This window comes from Podospora pseudoanserina, chromosome 1 (genome assembly GCF_035222485.1).
Source record: "Podospora pseudoanserina strain CBS 124.78 chromosome 1, whole genome shotgun sequence".
Lineage (NCBI taxonomy): Eukaryota > Fungi > Ascomycota > Sordariomycetes > Sordariales > Podosporaceae > Podospora > Podospora pseudoanserina.
Genome location: NC_085920.1, coordinates 4,905,661 through 4,925,464, shown reverse-complemented (window position 1 = coordinate 4,925,464; position 19,804 = coordinate 4,905,661). Strand labels below are relative to the sequence as shown.

The window sequence follows — 19,804 nt, the reverse complement described above, 5'->3', positions numbered from 1 at the left end:
TTTTTGGAATGAACAGCAGAGCAAGTGTTTGGCCGGCGGCGATCCACCGCACCAGAGACCCCATTCATGCAGGAACGGGCTTTAGGTTCGTCCAATGGGCTGCCCCCGCGTCCCATGTTGATGGGTCTTCTCGAAGGTTTCAGGGTCCCAGCGTCCCCGCACGACGGAGCAACGGACGGACCTCTTTTCTTCAGCAGCTTGACCTTTTTGGACTCTTGGAAGTTACCGATAAACCAGACCGCCCAGGACGCCAGCAGGCAGGCGGTGACTCTCTCCATCATCCATCCATCAACTGTCAAGTCAGACGGAAAGAGGCACATGCGGGAATCCACTGGCGTCTCGTACCACCTGAAGCTGCGACATATGATGCTCGGTAGGTACATCAGACACCCACACCAAGCAACCAGCAGCCCATCAGGGTGCTGCCGACAGCAATTGGCATCGAAGATCGTCTGTCTTTTCGCATCACAGATCAGCAGCAGATTTACGTAAAGCAGCTATGAATATCAGTTTCTCCGACGCGATATCTCGCTGGCTTGCCAAGCAGCCCGGCCTTTGCCTCTTGGGACATGGCCAGCGTTAGCGTGAGGACTGGCCGGGCGCCGGGTGCGCCAGACGACCTCGGCAACCCCACGATCTGGAACGTGTGGACAGCAATGCTGGCCAGAAGAAGACGCTATCGGCAGAACTTGCGGATCCTTCTGTTGATGAAGAAACACAGCAGCTTCTCGTGATATGATAAGCGGGATTTGGGGGCCCTGAGATAAGACTCTGCAGGCCAAGCGTGTTGACAGCTTTGACAGAAAGAGGACTCTAGCAGAGCCTGGGCAGCAGGTGGCGAGTGTGCTTGGTGATAGCGTCAAACACGGATTGCATACGCGGCGAAGATGTTGTTTGTTTTTCTACGGTCTCGAGGCACGACTATTGACGTGGCGGAAGGGATTGCTCGACACCATTTCTTTTATTGATGTTGACAAAGAGTCGACGGTTTTCAGGATCTTCAAGCCGTTTTGGGACACACATGTATAACACGCAGTTGTGGGGGTACGTCAACTTCATCCCACGAAGCAAGCCAACGATAATAGACGCATGGCTTTTCCGAATATCACTTCAGCGTTGTGCCACAAACAAAAGAAGGAATTAGTGGGGGTTGGGCCGTACGTTTTGAGCCGTGGCATACACTCGAGTTGAGCAGTTTCCAGTCATCTGTTATCCTAGTTTATCGTGCCCTCGACTAACAACTTCACAGCTCGCATACGGGTACATATTCGTACAGTAGTTTCATGCACGTTGCGGTTGCGTGCCTGATAATGGGAGCCTTTTCCAGCAAAACGCCGTCAGTGGCACGACACAACACGGCGAAAGCACCCGCGGCTCCGTTGTCATTGGCCATCAAACCCCCGGCCGGCGGGTTTCTTGAGAGGGGAGAACTGGCTGCCGTCATTCCTTCTGCCGGACCAGTAACCAGTCGCCGACGATGGCTCGACGCCGTTCAGTTGCATGGCCGGTACCACGAACTGACTCTAGCTTCTTTACCGCAGTATGGCCGTCGCTCCTGTTCATTGTCACCTGTCTGTTGCGTTTACCGACCAGAATTTGCCACCCAAGGGCCTTGTGTAAGCCGGCTACCACAACCAACAAACAATTGTGTTGTATCTGTCAGGGGCTGTCAGAGTTTTTTTTCTTCCCCCAAGCTGCAGGGTGAGGCATCTCATCACTCCAGTGGGATATGTTTCCGAGACGTTGGTTAGAGAGGGTAAGATGCAGTGCAGTACATTGCAGATAGTCGTGGGGTTTGTTTCATGTCTTGTCACCGCCATTCTCTTACACCAATTGTCCAATCGTCGGGAGGTTGCCTTTTGGGAAGAGTTCCTCATGGATCCTATCGCCAATTGTTCGTCCTTGGATGTTGCAGTAAAAAGGCAAACGGGCATCCCCTTGGTTTGAGAAAGCCTCCCCACAAACCAGCTTTCTCCGCATGCATATCGTCATCATCCCCGCAAAAACTGCCTTGACTCGGGACGACGACTCGTTGGAGCTCACATGCTTGCTTGCTTGTTGTTTCAAGCACTGCCCTTTTGGAGGCGACGGAGGTGTGCAGGAGGTAACTTTGCTGATTATACTGTACCGAGGGGTGATGGTTGTTGATCTACGGATCCACGGTGCCAGCCCCAGCCCTAGGGGTGTTTGCTTTTAGGCGGCTCTGATCTGCCCAGTAGAGTACCTTTATGGTTATCGCAGGGCTGTAGTGGGAGATCATTGTGAGTAATGACTTATGGACGGACCTCCCGAGGGGGACCGGCCCTGATCTCGCCCCCCCCTTTCCGGTCCACGATGGAGATGCACAGCCAACCGGCCGGTTGTTGGGTCTTGACGGGGCGGTAAATCTGGAGATCACCTCGGCAGATTTTGTTCATTATACTCGTCGTTTGCATTTCGGTGTCTTTGGGCCTGGTCTTGACAGGTGGTGGGTGAAGACACCTCGGTTTGAGTCGATATCTTTCTCTTTTACTTTCACACAGTCTATCTGTCATCATGCGTGCCTCAAGACTCACTTTGTTGAACTCGACTGAGTCGAGAAGATACTCTCAAAACTCCGAGTTGACGGCCAGGTCTCACGAAGCCGAGCGGCTTTTCACTTCCACCTCACGGGACTCGGGTGGTTAGGTTTCTGCAACGGCGGGGGGTTGGACTTCAGTTTACCTTTTCGTCTTTCATCATCATTCATTGCTTTGGGACTTTACGGGGGAAAGGCCTGCCACGTGAGAGCCTTGTTCAAGTAACCAAAGTCTGAAAGCCAAGCCGCCATTCAATTCACCTCCTCCTAAACGGTCAAGTAGCCACCAGGCAGCCACAGATCTGATATCGAGACTAGTTGTGGCATGATGAACGGGGGCTAAACGGTATAAGCTCAACTGTCTGCATGCCTACCTAGTCCGTCTGATACAGACGTTTATCGTCTCGGTAGGGTCAACGGCAGTTTACCTATTCGTCTATACGGATCGGATCATTATTGGTATTGCTTCATTGTTCGGCTTCCACAGCATTCGCCGCCAGCCCCATTTTATCCACATGAGCGCAGGGAGATAGGGTAGGACATAGGTACGTTAAGGGCTGGTATGACGAGAGGGGGGCGCTGCTATACCCCATCTCAACCACCATCCCAAGAATCACGAACATTTACATACCTACCGTCTCGCAACGTCTATTCAGTGGGGGGGACCAAAGTCATGAAACCTGAACAGACCAACGTCTCGTGTCTCGTATACGCCACCCCATCGTTGCCGGAGCCCAGATCAAAAGCCAACTGTCAACCTACCAGCATAACGCGTACGCAATCCGAAATTTTTTTTCTCACACAAACCCACCGCGGGGCAATTGGGAAGACACAAGGCGGGGGAGGGGCAAAACAGTGAGTACGTAAGGGGGGGTTGCTGCTGTTGCTGTGCCCCTTTGCGCCGCTGGGTGCCGCAGGTGTATGACTGACGTGCCGAGTTGTTCGGTTTATTCCCCTTTTGAGCAGCGGGTTGGGAGTGTACCTGCATGTGTGTCATCGAAGTTTGTCTGGTGTCTTCCGGTGCCGGTGCCGCGCCGTGCCGCTAGGGGGGAATGGTGGGGGATGGTGACGGGTGGGGAGGATGCTGGTGTTAGTGTGTTGGACGGTGGGTAGGTATGGTGTGTAGGGCTGTCGATAGTTTGACATATATGTACAACGGCGTGCAGCAGGGAGCAGAGTTGGGATGAGACGGGAGGATTGGGGGAGTGGGTGGTGGTGGTGGTGAGATGTGAGAAAGTAGACAAAGTGATCGCGATCTAGGGTGGTGATGCCAGTGTAGTGATACTGCTGAGTAATACTGAGCCTTATAAAGTCCGCGTTGGGAAGTGATAGAGAAGAATGGGATGTTTCATGGGGCTGGTTTTGGCTTGTGGGAGGGAGGGCTGCTTACTCTTTGTCGTCACATGAGGATATACGGAGGAAAGACTTATTGTGCGTCATCAACTGATTGGAGCTAAATGATGACGTTCGGTGCTTGATGAGACTAGAAGCTCGGTAGATGTTTGGGGCCGGAGGTGAGGTGTCAGTATCACGACTGATGAAACATGGGTTGAGGTTGGTCTGGGCTGTCTGCTGCCATCACCATGTCATCACAAGCCCACACTGGTACACCCACAAGAGAGAGTGTGTGTTGGACAATATTCAGCCATCGGTCTCAAAACATGTGCTTCTCGCACAAAACATCGCCCAGTCCCGAGTCTCCAGTTTCAGAATCCGCCCGGAGTTTCTTTCCCCGTGCCGGATCCGGAGTTGGTGCCCGGCTCCTCCTGCTATCTGCCAACTTACATTATGAGTTGGTTGTACCTGTGCTACCGCCTAGAGATGCTGTTATGCGGATGGGTGGCTGATATACTATCAGTTGGGGTCGAGGAGAGAGAGAGTGAGCGCTGAAGGATTTGTGTTACACAGTGGGACGTCTCTGGGAGATGGTGTGCATGATGTATTCTTGTTTTGCTAAAAGGGGGGTAATGGACGGTTATATCTCAGTTGGAGTCAGAATAGGGAAAGTAGGTGTGGAATGATTCAGTGCTACTGGTTGAGCAAAAGAAGCTGGTGTAGTGAACGAGGTCACGGCGAAGCGGGTGTTAACGTGGTGATGCTGAGGGCCGCAGGTTGGGTGAAATTTTTGATGGGCATCTGAGATGCTGTTTACCTCCAGTGCTGAAGGTGTTGTGGCATTTATTTGGCCATTTTATGGAAACAGAAAACGTGGTGGAAGTAAATCCCAATGCTTTGGGCTCAGTCTTGGAAAGCGTTTGATATGTCGACCTGCACACATGATAGGATGGTCAGGCATTCCTCTGCTTTCTCTTCACCTGGATCATGTGTCAGGTGGAAAGGGGGCATGTTACCATAGAGCCAATATACTGCCACGTCGCGAACAGAGAAGTAGGGGTGCTGATTAGTTCAGGGCCTTAAAATAATTCAAGGCCTTCAAAGATAGCCCAAGGCCTTCCAAAATACTTAATAGGCCGTTTAAGAATAATAAAGGGCTCTTGAATATATATCATAGGTCTTTAAAGATAGCTTGGGGGTGGTGTAAGATAGTTGAGAGGTGTGTTGACCATCTTTCCAGCCGCTGATAGATGGGTTAAAGCCGAGCCTGAGGCTTCTTCAGAGCGGAACTTGGACCGGATGGGGAGGTGAGGTCGTTCCTGCCTTCCATGAGCTTAACAAAGTGATGGTTGCTTCTGTCGGCAGGTACGTTGCCCACCTGCGATGGTGGTACCTCGATCCGCACCTGCTTTAGAAGCAGAGGTGACGCATACCTCCACTCCGGCTCTACCAAATCATCGACATCTCCTTTCTTGCTGCCAGGCAGTCTACTTTTCGACACTCCCGTGGGCAATGACCGACCGGCAAGAGACGGCCCCAACGACAAACGACAAGATGGCTCTAAGCGGGGACATTGCGACCAAACGTCCAACTGGACCGCTCAGCAACGTGGACTTGCCAGGTTAGTTTGCACATCCTACAGCCCCGATGAGTGCTTATGACAGTTTATCTAACAATGAGTTAACAGACGAACTCGAATTTTCAGCCGTTTCCAACCAAGGGGGATAGAAGCGGAAATTGCCGGTCACGGTCACCAATGATAAAGGCGAAGAAGAAAACAAACCACATTGTCCAGAGCCATAGCGCAATGACAATTGCTCAGGTTGTTGGTCAGATGGTCGTTGGTTGAATGACAAGGCCATCCATGATGTTCTGACACCTCTGGTACTTTATGGGCCCGACTTTCAACCATCGACCCCGTTCTCGTCGAGGATGACGGCAAATATTTTGGGAAGCTTCACACCCCGCCGGGCTCCAAGCGCCCAGAGGCAAATATCTTGGTGGCCATGAACATTCGAAACGAGCACTGGGTTCTAGAACACTTAGATAAAAGACACCCACAAGGCCGTCATATACGCTTCTTCCGCTTCCCAGTCGTACCATGGCTCTGCCACGAGGCCGATCGATCATTTCATCTGCCAGCATGAACTAGAAACTGAATGGTCAGTAGAGGTCGGAAAGTGCGCACCCCAAGCAGACAAGCACGATTGTGGCGTCTTTACACTTGTGAACGCGGTTCATATCGTCACCGGGATGGAGCTACCGACAGAAATCCATGGTGACCTTTGGAGGAAGGTCCTCCCCTTTTTACTTGGAAAGGAGCCGATGGGCGACAGCTTTCCGGAAGGAAAGGATCTAGATCATGTTGTTGACTTTGCACAATGGAAGTAATAGTCTCGTATCACCTGACATCCCAGATAGTAGAGCAGACATTGGAACCGTAGGAACAAATGGGATTCTATGTGAACGAACTCCAGTTGGCTCAGTACTCGTGGTCACTTGTGTGCTTCTTGGAGACCTGTTTTGAGTCTAGGTTGCCTTTGCTTTTCTGTTGTTGATAGGGGTGTTATGGAGTAGGCCTGTAGAATGAGATCACAAGAGAGGATTAGATGTCGGTTACGGATGGCACCTGCGCTCATGGTCCTGGCAAGCACGACTTGTCCCACACCACATTTCACCTGGCGTTGTGGGTGGCTCACTCCTAGTCAGACATGAAGTGAAGGAGAAGCTTTGGTTCATAAGTTTTCTTTTGTTCATCTCTTCGGGTGTTTGGTAATGCACCCAGAGTCTTCACAGAGCGCCGGGTGTGCAGCTACATGGAAGATTGAAGTCGTGTCCAAACCGGCTCAATCTCGACGTATGCCTCTTCCTCTTCGTATCTTTTGCGAAGTGTTTTTAATTCCGCCCATCACAAGCTCAGCATAGAGGGATATCTCTCCGCCCGTCGGGCATGATACCTCCGCCTTGTCTCGGATGTAAGAATCCTACAGCCTCGTGTAAGTCCAATGTCCTATTTAGAACACCCGCCCAGCTGTCAGTTCAAAATCATCCCGTCCCTCTTCCGGATAACTGCTCAACCGAGACACACATAACAAACCATCAGTGTTCTCGGAAGATCGCAAGTCACACCTTTCTTTTCTCTGTCTGGATCTATCCCTTATTATCTTTGACTGGCCCGGTCATCTGCCCTTGCCATCTGACTGGTGCGCTTCCGTCATATCAATACCCAAAAATTCCCCGGTCTCAACTTGCAGGTTTTACAGCAATATTCCAAGACATTACGGACCAACGACAGCGGCCTGACGGTAGAGCGGAGGCGATAACATCCAAAAGATCAACACCCCTCAAAGCCCAAGCTCAAAGACATGAATGCCACTACGGCATGTATTTTTCACCGCCAACCCCCCCTAAACAAACCACGCATCATCTGGTACGATCGATGCCAACATTCATCATGATATGGGATTGTCAAATTTTTGCTCCTTTTTTTTTTTTTTTTTTTTTTTTTTTTTGCTTCTTCCCACCGATGACAGTGTCGATCTTCGAAAAGCCGCGGGATCGTATCTGCTACAAGCACGATCATGCCACTACCTGGTATTTCTTGCTGCATGATATTATTTGGCATAATGATAGTTTAGGCCATCAGCCAGGCTTTTGATGGGTATTCTCCCTGAAAGAAAAAGAAAAAAAACAAGCGTTAAACGTGAGAGGGAAGAGGAGCCAAAAAAGAGATGTCCTGTCTACCCAACGGCAAGGCTGCGAGCATATCTAGCTCCCCCTCCCGATCCTCGGACACACGATAACAGAAGTAAGGCTGTCAATAAACTCCATGCGTCTGCCTTGTGTGTGTAAAGTACCAGAGACATCTCGTATATACGTCGATGGCGTTCCAATACCAGCTGAACCATCATCACCACAAACGCAATAATTATGTCCGGTTCGCTTTTCCGGGTACACTTGCACTCATCACACCTTCTCATAGGTAACCGGGCAGAAAAGACGGTCGGGTTACATCTTTGTCCCACCCCATCCACGAACCAACCAACCATCTCGATCTCCTCCCCTCGATCTTCGTTACAATAGGTATACCACCCTCCTCCCCACCACTTGTACCCCCCAAGATCATGCCAGGTCCCGATGTCAAGGTGAATGCGGGAGAAAAAAGAGGGAAAGATGGTGGTGTATAGTACCGCTGCGGCCTCTAGCAACAACAAAACCGATTGTGACATCTCCGAGAAACGAAAATTCCGGGGCTAGCCGCTCGTTCCCCCCCAACCGCTCCCCCCCCCATATAAAACGGGTGATTAGCTCCCGTCCCCATCTGACGGATAGTTTCCTAGCTGTATGTACTCCTCAGATTTCTGATTTCCGATCTGTCATGAAATTTTCCGGGGAATGAAAGCTGCGCAAGAAATGAGAGGTTGAGAGAGGCGTACCAGCAAACTACATGGTTCCAAACCGGGTATCTGGATCTTGCGTAACCCGGCGAAGCAGTCGTACACTTTTGAGGGGCGCTTGCTGTGGTGGTGTTGTAGTCGAAAAGCCCCCCCGTCTTCCGGTGTGAATTTGCGCAGATAACTACAAGTCGGAGAATCGGGTCGACATTCTCCGGTGTCAGTTGTCCAATTCCCGTGGGTCTGTCTCACTTCTGTCTCTCCTTACCCGCGCTGTCATCCTGTTACCCATAGACACAAAGTCAGTCTCAAAATAAACCTCTCTCCCTACCATGACTTTTGTTACATTGATGAGCAGTCCAGATCTCAGATCCTAAAATTTAGATATTGTTACTAACGAGATTCTGGTGTTCGGTCCCACCTCTACCGGGCAACCACCCCCCCCTCCCCTTCCCCGTCCTGCTGTGTTACCCATCACGAGGGCATAGCCAACCAGGTAAACCGACATCAGATCTTGCCCATCACCAACCAACGCCGGCCATTGCACTGCCATCGGAGGATACCTATGCTGATCAGGCCAGAAGCGAGAACTGCTGCGAGGAACGCCACAAGGCCATTAGATTCGTGTCTGTCAAGGATCGCTCCGGTTGCGGGGTTCCCTATCAAAGTCCTGAGAGGTTTTGTTCAGTATAGAGAGATAAGTGATCAGACAAATCTGGAGAACTTACGCAAACCCCGAAATTGCATAGGCGAAGCCTAGCCATTTCCCCATGTCTTGAGGCTTACAAAGAGCACCCATGCAAGCCACTACACGACAGAAACGTCAGCAAGTCTTCAAGCCAGGGATGTGTTTCTTGAAATCCTACCGCCTAGAGGCACAAAGCTTCCTGTGCCGATGCCCATAAGAACAACCACCAGATAGAGCATGTCGATGGAACTCGCTCCCACCGGCAGCCAGATGGCAAGTACCGCTGTCAATGTGAAAATGTTCATGGCTATGGTTGTGTTCAGCGGACCAAGCAACCTATCGGACACAAACGGTGGCAAGATTCTCCCAAAAGCAGCGCCAATGTTGTACGACATCATGAGGTAGAACTGCTTCTCCCCAAAGTTGGTCGCCACGGCGTAAGAGGGGATCGACCCCCATTGGATGAAGAGGACAAGTTCGTATGCTGCGCACAAATGTCTGAGTTAGGATTGCCCAGTCGACGTCTTTCTGGACCACCAAGGTCACTCACCGAATATGGCATAAGTAATGAGCCAAAATTTGGGGTTTTGGATGATTCCCAGTATCGACTGCCATGTGCCGCATGCCTTCCGGGAGATCTCCGTTTCTCCTACCGTCCTTTGCTCTCCCTGCGTCTTAGATTGCGGCGGTAGGTTGGTCTCAACGAGCAGATTGCCCAACGTGACAAACACGGCCAGGATGAGAGCCAAGATCAAGGCTGCATCCCTCCATTGCAGCCGGTCAAACAGACTCTGGAGCACAAGTGAGAAGAACATTCCGCCCAATGCCGCACTGACGGTCACGCACCCCGTGGCGAGGCCGGCCTTCTCCTTGAACCATTGGCTCACGACTGCAAAGGCGACCGTCGTGATAGTTGCTACACCGCTCATGTTAGCCCGCGTATGTTGCTACTCCCAAACTTGCTTCTGATGAGCCACGTACCAGATGAGACTCCTGCCACCACCATGCAACCCATCAGCTCGCTATAGGTCGACGAGAAAGCCAGACCTACGAAGGACGCAAGATATATCATGCTGTTGACCGCCAAGACCCACCTTGAACCATATCGGTCGAATACAATGCCGGCCGGGGCCGCTACGAAGCAGTCCAGAAAGCCAAACATGGATATGATCCACGAGATCTCGATGTCTGTGTATTCCTTGAGCATGTATTCTTTCCAGTGTGTCTGAAAGAGACCGATGGTGCTCAACAGTCCGTAAACGGCCACCGATAGACAGTAAGAGCCTATCACGACCTTCCATGGCCGCCAACCCCGATCCATCTCGGCCTGTGGCGCCGATCCGTTGGGCGGACATGCAGCCAAAACGACATCTGCATACTCCAAGTCCCTGGTTGCCGGTGTTGCCATCTGCGGTGGCTTTTCAGCAAGAGCCGAAGCCGACTGACGATTTAGATGTCTGAAGCAAGGGGTCTGTCAGATCTCACTTTCTTAAACGCTTGAATCTCCTACTTGCATGCATGCAGAATTAGGCCCCCATACTTCATCTTGGTTTCTTCCGCTGGCGGTGTCGTGGTGTTGGAGCCTCTCGGATCGAACATCATGGCCGGAAAAGTATATGAGGGTCGTAGCTGCAGGGCACCAAACTCAAAACTCGGCGAACAATCTGGCTCAACGGTGACGAAATTCGGCCCCTGGATCAAACCGATCAAACCCGACTCATACTGGTGCTCAATTCGCGTCAGCTCCGGTCTAGAGACGAAGATCCTAACGGTCAACCGGCGGCGAGGTGTGTTTATACACCGCAGGAGCCTCAGTTTTCACCAAGAGCACAGTGAGAAAACCTGGCCTGGGCTCGCTCTCCCAAGGCATGTTGTCCCCCACCACCAGGAGCATATCCCGCGCTCACTTCTTCATACTGACACCACTCCGTAGTGGGGCGTTGGGGCAGATATTGGATGAGAGTCTGGGATGGGAAGGTGTCAAGCAACCCTTGCTGCATTCCGGCCAGCAAAACCTGGAGATCCGGTGAGAAAGAGGTCCTACCTGACAGCGAGATTCAGTGTCACGGTATCTGAGAGGCCCATTCTCAAAGTCCTTTGTGATTGTTGAGCTGTAAACACAGTGGGAGAGAGCATCGCAAGAACACGGGATTAAGACTTGCGGCGAACATCCTGAATAGTGCGGCCCAACCTCCTGACTCTCGACCGTCCAAGGCTATATATACTCCAATTTGAAACCTCAAGCAGGCTGGCGGTCAGCTGGTGAGTGCGTCGGTCCCGAGGCACGCAACTTCGTTGGGGTAGAGTGGGCTGCTAACCATCTCGTGAGGGAAAGAGCATCAGGCGAATAATAGGACAATCTGCTTCACCGTGCCTGCTAGGAGAAGCTCGCACAGAGCACCAGTCAATTTACTCGGTCGCCTCAACAGAGAATATTGAGTTGCTCATGTAGAGCGAATAGTGTGACGGCGGAGAGCAACGACACCGTGTGAAACCCGACCCACCTGGATAATTCACTCTCATCTGTATTGTCACCACACCATCTTATCTGAGGCTCTGGACGGGGAGTATAAGTAGCACTTGCTGTTCCCCGACCTCAATATCCCCCACTTCCTCTCAGAAACAAGGCAAGAGGATAGGATATCTTACCAATCGACACTCGAGATCAGCCAAATCAACCCACATCTCCTTCACAACCGCCGACCGAGAAGCCCTTCGATATTCTCATCAGCCCGGCCATCAACATGGTGTCCTTACTGTCTCGCCACGGGCCTTCCGTCTGCCTCCGCGCCCCTGCCTTGGCTCGCACAGTCACAGCAGTGCCCCATCGCCAGGCCCAAGTCGCCGATGTAGGCAAAGGCCTTGAGACTACCACCAGCAGCATTCCCCTCTTTGTGAACAGAAAGAGTGCGGCCCAAAGCACGACTCCTGCTCCAATCGTACGCCCCGTTGCCACCGCGCTTCCCCAAGACAGGGATGAGTTCTGGCGCGAGGTGCCTGTTTGGGAGAATGTGTCGGCCAAGGATTTTCTCTCATATCGTTGGAGCGTAAGTCTGGTGCCATCAACTTTCCTTTTGTCGGTACACGGCCATGAGCTTATACACAATGTCCCCTAGGTTGCCAATACTGTGCAGGGCACAGCCAAGCTGTTCAAGTTTCTGCATGCTGTCGTCCCGGAAGAAGTGCCTCTGAATGAGCTGGGCACGCAGATGCAGTCTCGCGATGAGTTCATCGCTGATGTTATGGAGGGTGTGGCTGCTGCAACGATGGCCATACGAATGACGTGAGTTGACCGCAAACCTGTTGCAAGTCCAGGAATGTTGACCAAGGGCTTCAGTCCGTACATCTTGAGTCGGGTCAACTGGGAGAACCCCCGGCACGACCCCATCATTCGCCAGTTTCTTCCTCTCAAGTCGGTGCTCATTCCCGATCATCCCAAGTTGGCGCTTGACTCGCTTCACGAGGAGGCCGACTCCCCCGTCAAGGGCCTTGTTCATCGGTATAGCGACAAGGCCCTCTTCCTGCGTGAGTTTTTCGATGTTGTGTGTGTAGAAAGTGGCCCGCTGACAAGCCGCTAGCAACCTCGGTGTGCCCAACTTATTGCATGTTCTGCACGCGGTCCTACGCTGTGGGAGCCGATACGGACACTGTCACCAAGGCATCTCTGAAGCCGACCCGCAGGAGATGGGAGGAGGCCTTCGCGTACATCGAGAACACGCCCGCCCTGCAGGATATTGTCGTCTCTGGAGGCGACTCTTACTACCTGCAACCGGATCAGCTCAGAATGATTGGCGACAGGCTGATTGGCATGCCCAACATCAAGCGCTTCCGCTTTGCCTCCAAGGGACTGGCGGTAGCCCCGAGCCGTATCCTGGACGAGTCGGACGGTTGGGTCAATGCCCTCATCGACATATCCAACAAGGCCAAGAAGGCTGGAAAAGCTGTTGCCTGGCACACTCACTTCAACCACCCCAACGAGATCTCGTGGATCAGCAAAGATGCTAGTCAGAAGTTGTTTGAGGAAGGCGTCATGGTCCGAAACCAGACAGTGCTTCTGCGGGGCGTGAACGACGATGTCGACACTATGTCGAAGCTGATCCGTGATCTTGCCGACAACAAGGTCTTCCCTGTGGGTAATTCCTTGCCGATATGGCAAAGCTGTATATGCACAGTGGCAAGTGATGTAGCAAACGTTGCTGACGCAGCCGCAGTATTATGTCTACCAGTGCGACATGGTGGAGAGAGTCGAGCATCTGCGGACACCCCTGCAGACCATTCTCGACCTCGAGGCCCGCATCCGCGGCTCCATCGCGGGTTTCATGATGCCTCAGTTCGTCGTCGATCTTCCTGCCGGCGGCGGTAAGCGTTTGGCCTGCTCGTACGAGTCATATGACCCCAAGACGGGGCTATCGACTTACATGGCTCCGGCTGTGACGGGCCGCGACAAGGAGAACAAGGTCTACGAGTACTACGACCCCATCGACACTCTCCCCAACTAAAGATTCCACCGCCTAGATAGGGCACACCGAGTAGACGAGATACAGGCGATGATGATGTGACTTTGGCCAGATCAAATGGGGAAGGCGTTTTGGTACTTTTTTTTCGTGGCGTTTTCATGTGGTGCCAAAGTGAGGAGGTTTGGTGTTCAACAGTCACCAGGTTGCCAAGATGCTTGTCTGGATCGTGACGGGAGTGGCAGAAGTGTGTGCATCTGATACAGCAGAGGCGGGGAACCGGTGAGGGTGGAAATCTGCGTCAAAGGGTAGGGCGGAAACAAATTATGACATGTTATATTGAGCGGGACACAAGCGATAGAGCGGAATCAGTGTTTTCCAGACGCAATTTTGACTCGAATGAGAGGGAAATGCATCTCGCACAGTGCCTGAGGTTGTAGGTTGCCGACGAATTTCACGATGGCGGACACTTGAATCTTGCTTGTCTGTGGTCGGTTGCTCCTTCCGCTTCCTTGGGAACTTACCTACCTATTCTTGGCTCCGATTGGCTACTGACCGTGTAAGACAAGTGTCTCCATCAATCACCAGACACATTTTTGGTCTGAAGCTCTTTCCTTCAGAATGAGAACCCCCAGAAATGCTACGTAGTAGCAGCGACAACTGAGGCGTACCTCATGATCAACGCTCGGCCGTACATCTGTGAAGCTTAATTCGACGATTGCAATCCTATCCCCTTCAATTCGCCTACCTTATCTGAAGCGGTGAAGGTGGGACACTCACTTTGTGCTGAGAGCTTCTAGGATCATCAACAGGAAGCAAGTTCAAAACCATGCCAAGGCCGGTTTTTATTGGCATAGACGGCCGCATAGATAGGTAGGATTCGAGATGGACTTCACCGCCGAATATCCAGGCGGCACAGCTAACCCTGTATCTTTTCTTTGTGTCCGGCGAGACTCCCAACTGGGCATGACTTCTCCTAGGCATCCACCAGAGGCCAGATCTTGACCTCATAGACGGAATGTGCCACTTCCAACCGCCAGGGATTCAGCCTGGCCTCCCAGGTCGCCGGATCTCGCCTCGTATCCTTACATTGGCATCCGTGGTCGTGGGGGTTGAGCAACCCATCCAAAGGCCCTGATGGGATCCTCGAAAGAGATTGGGATACTCACACGAACGGCCAGCGCCTTCCTACGGTTCCCTGCAGCATCGATATCTTCTTTCTGCGCTGCACATACCCGAATTCACTGCCCTGCGTTCGGAGTGCCGGATGAGCGGACGACGACAGCGTCGATGACTGCCGCCCCTAGCAAGGGCTGATAGGACCCAGGTACAACTATTTTGATAGATCTCGAGATCTCGGGGCTACCAGGCCGAGTGAACCGGATGTCTGGACCCATCGTCCACCCATCCCATCTGATCGCCTATTAAACGGCTAGCCGTATTAAGCCACAAGGGACTGGCCGGAAGATCCATGATGGAGGAGACTGCCCCCTTGCCGGGTAAAAGATGGGGGTTTGCCGTCTGTAGTTGGGAGGAAAAGCGCGAGGCTGAACAGGAGGAAGCGAGCACAACATTGAAGTTGTCACACAACACCGCCATTGCTTGTGCGTCGCTGAACAGCATGGGGGTTGTCGGTATTTGCTGAGCCGTTCTCTTCCAAGCGGCATGGTAAATAGAGATTCAAGACAAGATTATGATTGCCGAATATTGGTTCCTCGCCTCTCTTGTCATCGTTTATGATGTCAGCACAGTTATGAAAAGTGCTCGGCATAAACAACTGACTCGATTAGCATACGATCCCGGAGGAATCCCAGAACGATCAGCCTACCTTCACCGCAAGGGTGGAGATGTTCTTCAATGATACTCCGTAGCCCGGACGGGTTGAAAGTGGTACCCAAAGAAGAGCGGTAAAGTTTTGCCTTAGCCGAGATACCGAAGACCTTCACCCGCAACTGGATGGCGACATGGTTTGCGAACGGTGAAAAGACGGTTGCTAGGAGTTGCGGCTGTTTCCAAACTCTCTGCACAAAAGAGCGATGGCGATGCAGTCAGGCTGCGGGGTTAGGGAGGTGCGGTATCTGAACGACACGTGTCGGTGAGTGGGAATTTCATCATGGGCAGAGAGATGTGGAAGATCGGGCCCAGTGAGACGCGAAGTGCCCTTCTGGGCATCGCGATGTTTCTTCGATTCTGCTTCTGGAAACAAGAGGCCATCAGGGGGGGACCCTGAAGAACCCCACGCACCCCTTGCTTCCCCGAGAGGGGGGACACTACCCATTGGTGAGTTTTGTCAGGCGAGACAGCTGTGGAGACAGACAGAGTTCGCAGGATCTCACTCACCCCGCGTTGCCGTTGCCAGCTCACTGATGAGATCGATAACAACGGTTTTTCCACTGCTAACATTTTTCTACTTATGCAAGCATTTTATTACAGGAAGAAAACCATGAAAGGGAATACCTTGACAAGACATGTGAAAACTCAAGGTCAGGCAGAGGCAGCCCCCAAGGTGCGAGCCTCGGTCTCGAACACCGTTTCAGTGCGGGGCTGGTGCTGTGAGTTGCCGCAGCCTCATAAATGCCAGCGTTATGACACTTGATATATATAGGACAGGGACCTGGGATCATGTTCTGCCGTACATCTTTAGTACGGAGTCAGCCAAAGCCGGAGAGATCTTGACATGTTTGGAATCGGAGTCGGCGTCCCTCAAACTGCCCAAAGAGGGAGGAACCATGTTTACGATGTTGCAGATTCGCGTCCCCACCTGGGGAAAGAAAAGAGTAGCTGCCGTGCCCCAGAATTGCGCCTTATTCATCAGTTGAAGCCCATAGGTGTTGCCAGCCTCCACTTCACAGCTTGAAACCCGACTGCGCTGCAGAGCTGCAGAACCAAGAACTGTCAAGCTGACTTGATAAGAAATGGTCCTCCCAAAAGACAGCGTCTTTATCGCGAGTTCGATCACCATCCGCCGTCGCTCATCAATCTCAGGCATTGTTGTTTACCCACGTCCGGCATAATCACGGCTGTTGCCAACCGCCAGTACGGAGCACCATCACATCACAGCGATTCGGTGCTGGAAAGGGATTGGACGGGACGACGGGAGCTCGGCCAACCCTATTATCACCCATCTCATCCAATATAGCTTCACAGTTGTGACTCCGGAGTATATCGCCATCAATTCCCACCGCCCATTCTTGACGCACACGATCACAAAGGGCTGGTCTCAAAAATGACGATTTTGTGGCTCACTTGCACGACAGCTTTCCCTTAAACGTTTGCCTTGAACGTTTTGGGCTTTTGCCCTGGCTTGCAACCCCTGGTCTGGTCTTGGCTGCCCAACTGGCTGGACCCTTGATTTCTGCCAGCAGGGACATCGTGGCCTTCGGCCACCACGAGCCAGTAGCGAGATGGACAGCCCAGATGCCCCTGCCATCACCCCGGGGCCCGCTATTTCCAAAGGAACAAGCCCGGCGGCTCCCAATGGGCTGATGGCCCTGGCCCTGGAGCCGCCGGGGCAGAGCGTTGTTGATGATATGCCCTGGCTCATCACAGAAGCAAGGGCAGCCCACGTTTCTTCGCCGTTCCTGGAAGAACCCTCGACTCCCCCGACAAGATTGAGCTTCGATCACAGCAACTTCAGTCTTCAGCTCCCTTTCTTCAACAGCATCTCAAACGCAGATCGTCACTCAGCAGACGCCCTCGCAGCAAACGACCCGAGACAACCCATCGCAGCTCACACCAAGTCCCACCTCCTCACTTCCACGTTTTTCCTGTCCCCATCAACATCAACTTCCAGCCTTTGGTCTTGCGGCGACCACTGCGAAGACGGTGACGAGGGTGGCCAAACTCAAATCACAATGCCTGGACCGATACTCGAGACGGATTTAATCCGATTCTCGCCCCCTCCCGCGTCCGACTACACTTCAGCATCCCCCAGACCTCATATCCGCTCCAGGTCAGCAACCGGAAAACACGAGCGCTCGGCCAGTCCCCTCTTTTCACGATGGACAAGGCGGCAGCAACGTCCTCAGAGTCAGTCTAATGGACAGTTATCAATGCTCTCAGGGCCGGGACGAGCCTCAATCGACGGTTACCTCAGAAACAACCACAGGCGACCTGGACATTCGAGGTCAAACAGCATCCAAAAACGACAGCCTCAAGCCCTTGTCCCTCAGATGACCCGAGAGGAGTTTGAGGCTCTTCCGGTAGCCATACAGCGAAAGGTGTGTAGGAGCAGTCTACTTGATTCTTCTTCTCTACTGTCATCCCCTCCCCTTCTCAACCTTTTGAAGCCGTGCGGGTAGCTGCCAGATTCCAGTAGCCGCGTTCGTGTGCCTGGCCACAAGTTTTTGTTTTGTTCGCTTGGCAGGGTATAACTGCTGTACAAGCTCATCACTCCCGCCATTGGCTCCCGCAAGTGCTGGAGCCTGCATGCAAATTCACACGCACACTGCTTACGCCCAATGGGAGCGCTCTACACTGATTGTTTTTCTCTCAAATGGCACCTTTACGCGTTCCGCGTCCCCTTTCACATCACAAAAATTGGCCATTAGAGGGTGAGAAGAGGAGGCCCACTGGCATTTTGCCTGGTTGCGACGGTGGTAGCTCGGGCGGTCATGATCTCCATCCAGTGGATGTGAAGAAAGATCTGACTGCCTCGGGGTTGGGATGAGGTTGATGAGCGGAATCTCAGGGCAAGATTGGCATATTTGGGGAGGGGTGGGCCAAGCCTTGGGATTGCCGATCTGGGTACTCCGTAGTCCGCCACGTCCGCAACCTCCAAAGCATCTCGAGATTCCGCTTCCACACCATTGAGAAGCTCTGAGGATGAACCAGCGGGTTGCCTGAGAGACATCACAATGGAATTGGTCCACCGACGCTGCAACCGTGGGGCTTTGTCCGAGCCGTGCTGCAAGAGCAGTGATCCGTCCAGATTTTTGCTTCTTTTTTGTGCCCACCCCCACGATTGCCCTCCCTCTCCATCTGGTGGTGGCATATAGGCAAATGGGGACGCAGACGGCGGAAGCGAACGGGCTTGTTGCGGTCAGCCATAATGTGCCTGAATGCTCGCCTGCTGCATGCATGAGTTGCAGTGTTATTGTTGTTGTGTCTGGGCCAAAGCTGGTTTCCAGGCTCACACTTACACGAGAGGAGGGTGGCATTTGCAGTCGAGTGGCACCTTGCAGCGTCACCGCAGCGCGTTTGGGCCCTGAGCACACAGCACCATGCAGGTCCCGCGGCTGCTTTTAGACTGGTGTCCTGTGCCTCCCCTCGATCTCCCTCCCCTGAATGGTGACTGCCAACCGCTGGACAGTTGTGCAGGGCCACCCTCCCGCTTAGCTCGTCAAGCTATCGTATATTGGTGCTAGGGGCAGGGGGGGCGTCAGGGGGGGTGCACGAGGTCGCCGACTTGTATCTCACACCTTCATTTCTTTTTTATGTCAATATAGCTACCTACCCAGCACCACCCTTCTCGCGGCCGTCACTGAAATAATCTTCCCTTGCAGTACTTCTCCACGCTCGAGCGGCTGCGTTTTGCCCAGGAGTCCGGACTCGTCGACGGCATCTCACAGCACTACGACGACATAGCCAAGGGTTTCAGACGGCGGAAGGCTCGTCAAGACCGCAGCAACTCGGAGCAGATCGTTCGTCATATCCGGCGGGGATCAGTGATTGAGTCTCACTTCTCCGGCTCCAATTCGTCTGATCCTTACACCACCCGATCGGACACCACGCATGAGACGGAGCTCAGCCGGGAGAAACAGGTTCTGCTGGCAAGGCGTCTGCGTGCTAGTGTCATTCTGGACGCGGCTGACGAGGCGGTATATAAGCTTAACCGTCAGGCGAGTCGAAGAAACCTGACGAGGGGTGTTGACAGTCTTCCATCACCACTCTCGCCAGTACGACACAGCATGGATTCACACCGGGGTCTCAGAGGGCCTGTCGACCAGGCGGACGACACGCGTGTTCCCCAGTCATTCATCGACAGCTTTAGGTGGTTGGATGAGGAGGAGGACCTAGACCTTCGTCTCTTCTTGGACGACTACCATGCCGGTCTTCGAGAGGGCATGCCGGCGGCTAAGCAGAGACCTTCGTTTCGTCGCCACCTGTCCATCTCCAAGATCCCCTTTGGTCGGACATCGCTTTCTTCCACCAGCAGGCCGGCCACCAAGGATGCCAACACTTCGCCCACATCACCAAACTACTATCCCCCAGCCAGCGGGTCCTCGAGCCCGGTGTCGCACAGCCGGCGCAAATCTCGTACTCTATCATTGATCACACCAAAACATGCCCCTCAACAGTCCATCACGGCGATCGATCCGGCCGCGGCGCACTACCAGGATCCGGAAGCTCGTCTCAAGCTTCGAGTGTATCTGGC

At 52.9% G+C, this 19,804-nt stretch overlaps 5 protein-coding genes across 5 annotated transcripts; 2 read left to right on the top strand and 3 right to left on the bottom strand.

Moving 5' to 3' along the window:
• Positions 1–6,842: 6,842 nt before the first annotated feature.
• Positions 6,843–7,550, top strand: QC764_113075 (uncharacterized protein; the record flags this gene model as incomplete). Its single annotated transcript, XM_062942561.1, has 1 exon — positions 6,843–7,550. One exon carries the CDS (start codon positions 6,843–6,845, stop codon positions 7,548–7,550), a length of 708 nt encoding a protein of 235 aa, XP_062805646.1.
• A 359-nt stretch (positions 7,551–7,909) lies between these two features.
• On the top strand, positions 7,910–15,051 carry QC764_113090 (uncharacterized protein). Its single transcript, XM_062942562.1, has 9 exons — positions 7,910–9,776; positions 9,872–11,236; positions 11,310–12,021; positions 12,091–12,257; positions 12,312–12,499; positions 12,553–13,103; positions 13,186–13,918; positions 13,998–14,297; positions 14,381–15,051. Exons 3-7 carry the CDS (start codon positions 11,719–11,721, stop codon positions 13,471–13,473), a joined length of 1,497 nt encoding a protein of 498 aa, XP_062805643.1. The 5' UTR covers positions 7,910–9,776; positions 9,872–11,236; positions 11,310–11,718; the 3' UTR covers positions 13,474–13,918; positions 13,998–14,297; positions 14,381–15,051.
• QC764_0016440 (uncharacterized protein) lies at positions 8,018–9,085 on the bottom strand (the record flags this gene model as incomplete). Its single annotated transcript, XM_062939991.1, has 2 exons — positions 8,018–8,956; positions 9,015–9,085. 2 exons carry the CDS (start codon positions 9,083–9,085, stop codon positions 8,794–8,796), a joined length of 234 nt encoding a protein of 77 aa, XP_062805645.1. The 3' UTR covers positions 8,018–8,793.
• QC764_0016430 (uncharacterized protein) lies at positions 9,121–9,903 on the bottom strand (the record flags this gene model as incomplete). Its single annotated transcript, XM_062939990.1, has 2 exons — positions 9,121–9,458; positions 9,525–9,903. The coding sequence occupies 2 exons, from the start codon at positions 9,901–9,903 to the stop codon at positions 9,121–9,123; spliced, it is 717 nt and encodes a 238-aa protein (XP_062805644.1).
• On the bottom strand, positions 15,011–18,100 carry QC764_0016410 (uncharacterized protein; the record flags this gene model as incomplete). Its single annotated transcript, XM_062939989.1, has 3 exons — positions 15,769–18,100; positions 15,257–15,434; positions 15,011–15,147 (listed from the first exon to the last, which is right to left on the bottom strand). Exons 1-3 carry the CDS (start codon positions 15,829–15,831, stop codon positions 15,011–15,013), a joined length of 378 nt encoding a protein of 125 aa, XP_062805642.1. The 5' UTR covers positions 15,832–18,100.
• Between the last annotated feature and the right edge of the window lie 1,704 nt (positions 18,101–19,804).

Bases quoted from the DNA above. Each gene is read 5' to 3' on its own strand.
- QC764_113090 (XM_062942562.1), top strand. From the start codon at position 11,719: ATGGTGTCCTTACTGTCTCGCCACGGGCCTTCCGTCTGCCTCCGCGCC. The intron at 12,022-12,090 runs GTAAGTCTGGTG...AATGTCCCCTAG, and splicing joins TTCTCTCATATCGTTGGAGC to GTTGCCAATACTGTGCAGGG. The intron at 12,500-12,552 runs GTGAGTTTTTCG...ACAAGCCGCTAG, and splicing joins CGACAAGGCCCTCTTCCTGC to CAACCTCGGTGTGCCCAACT.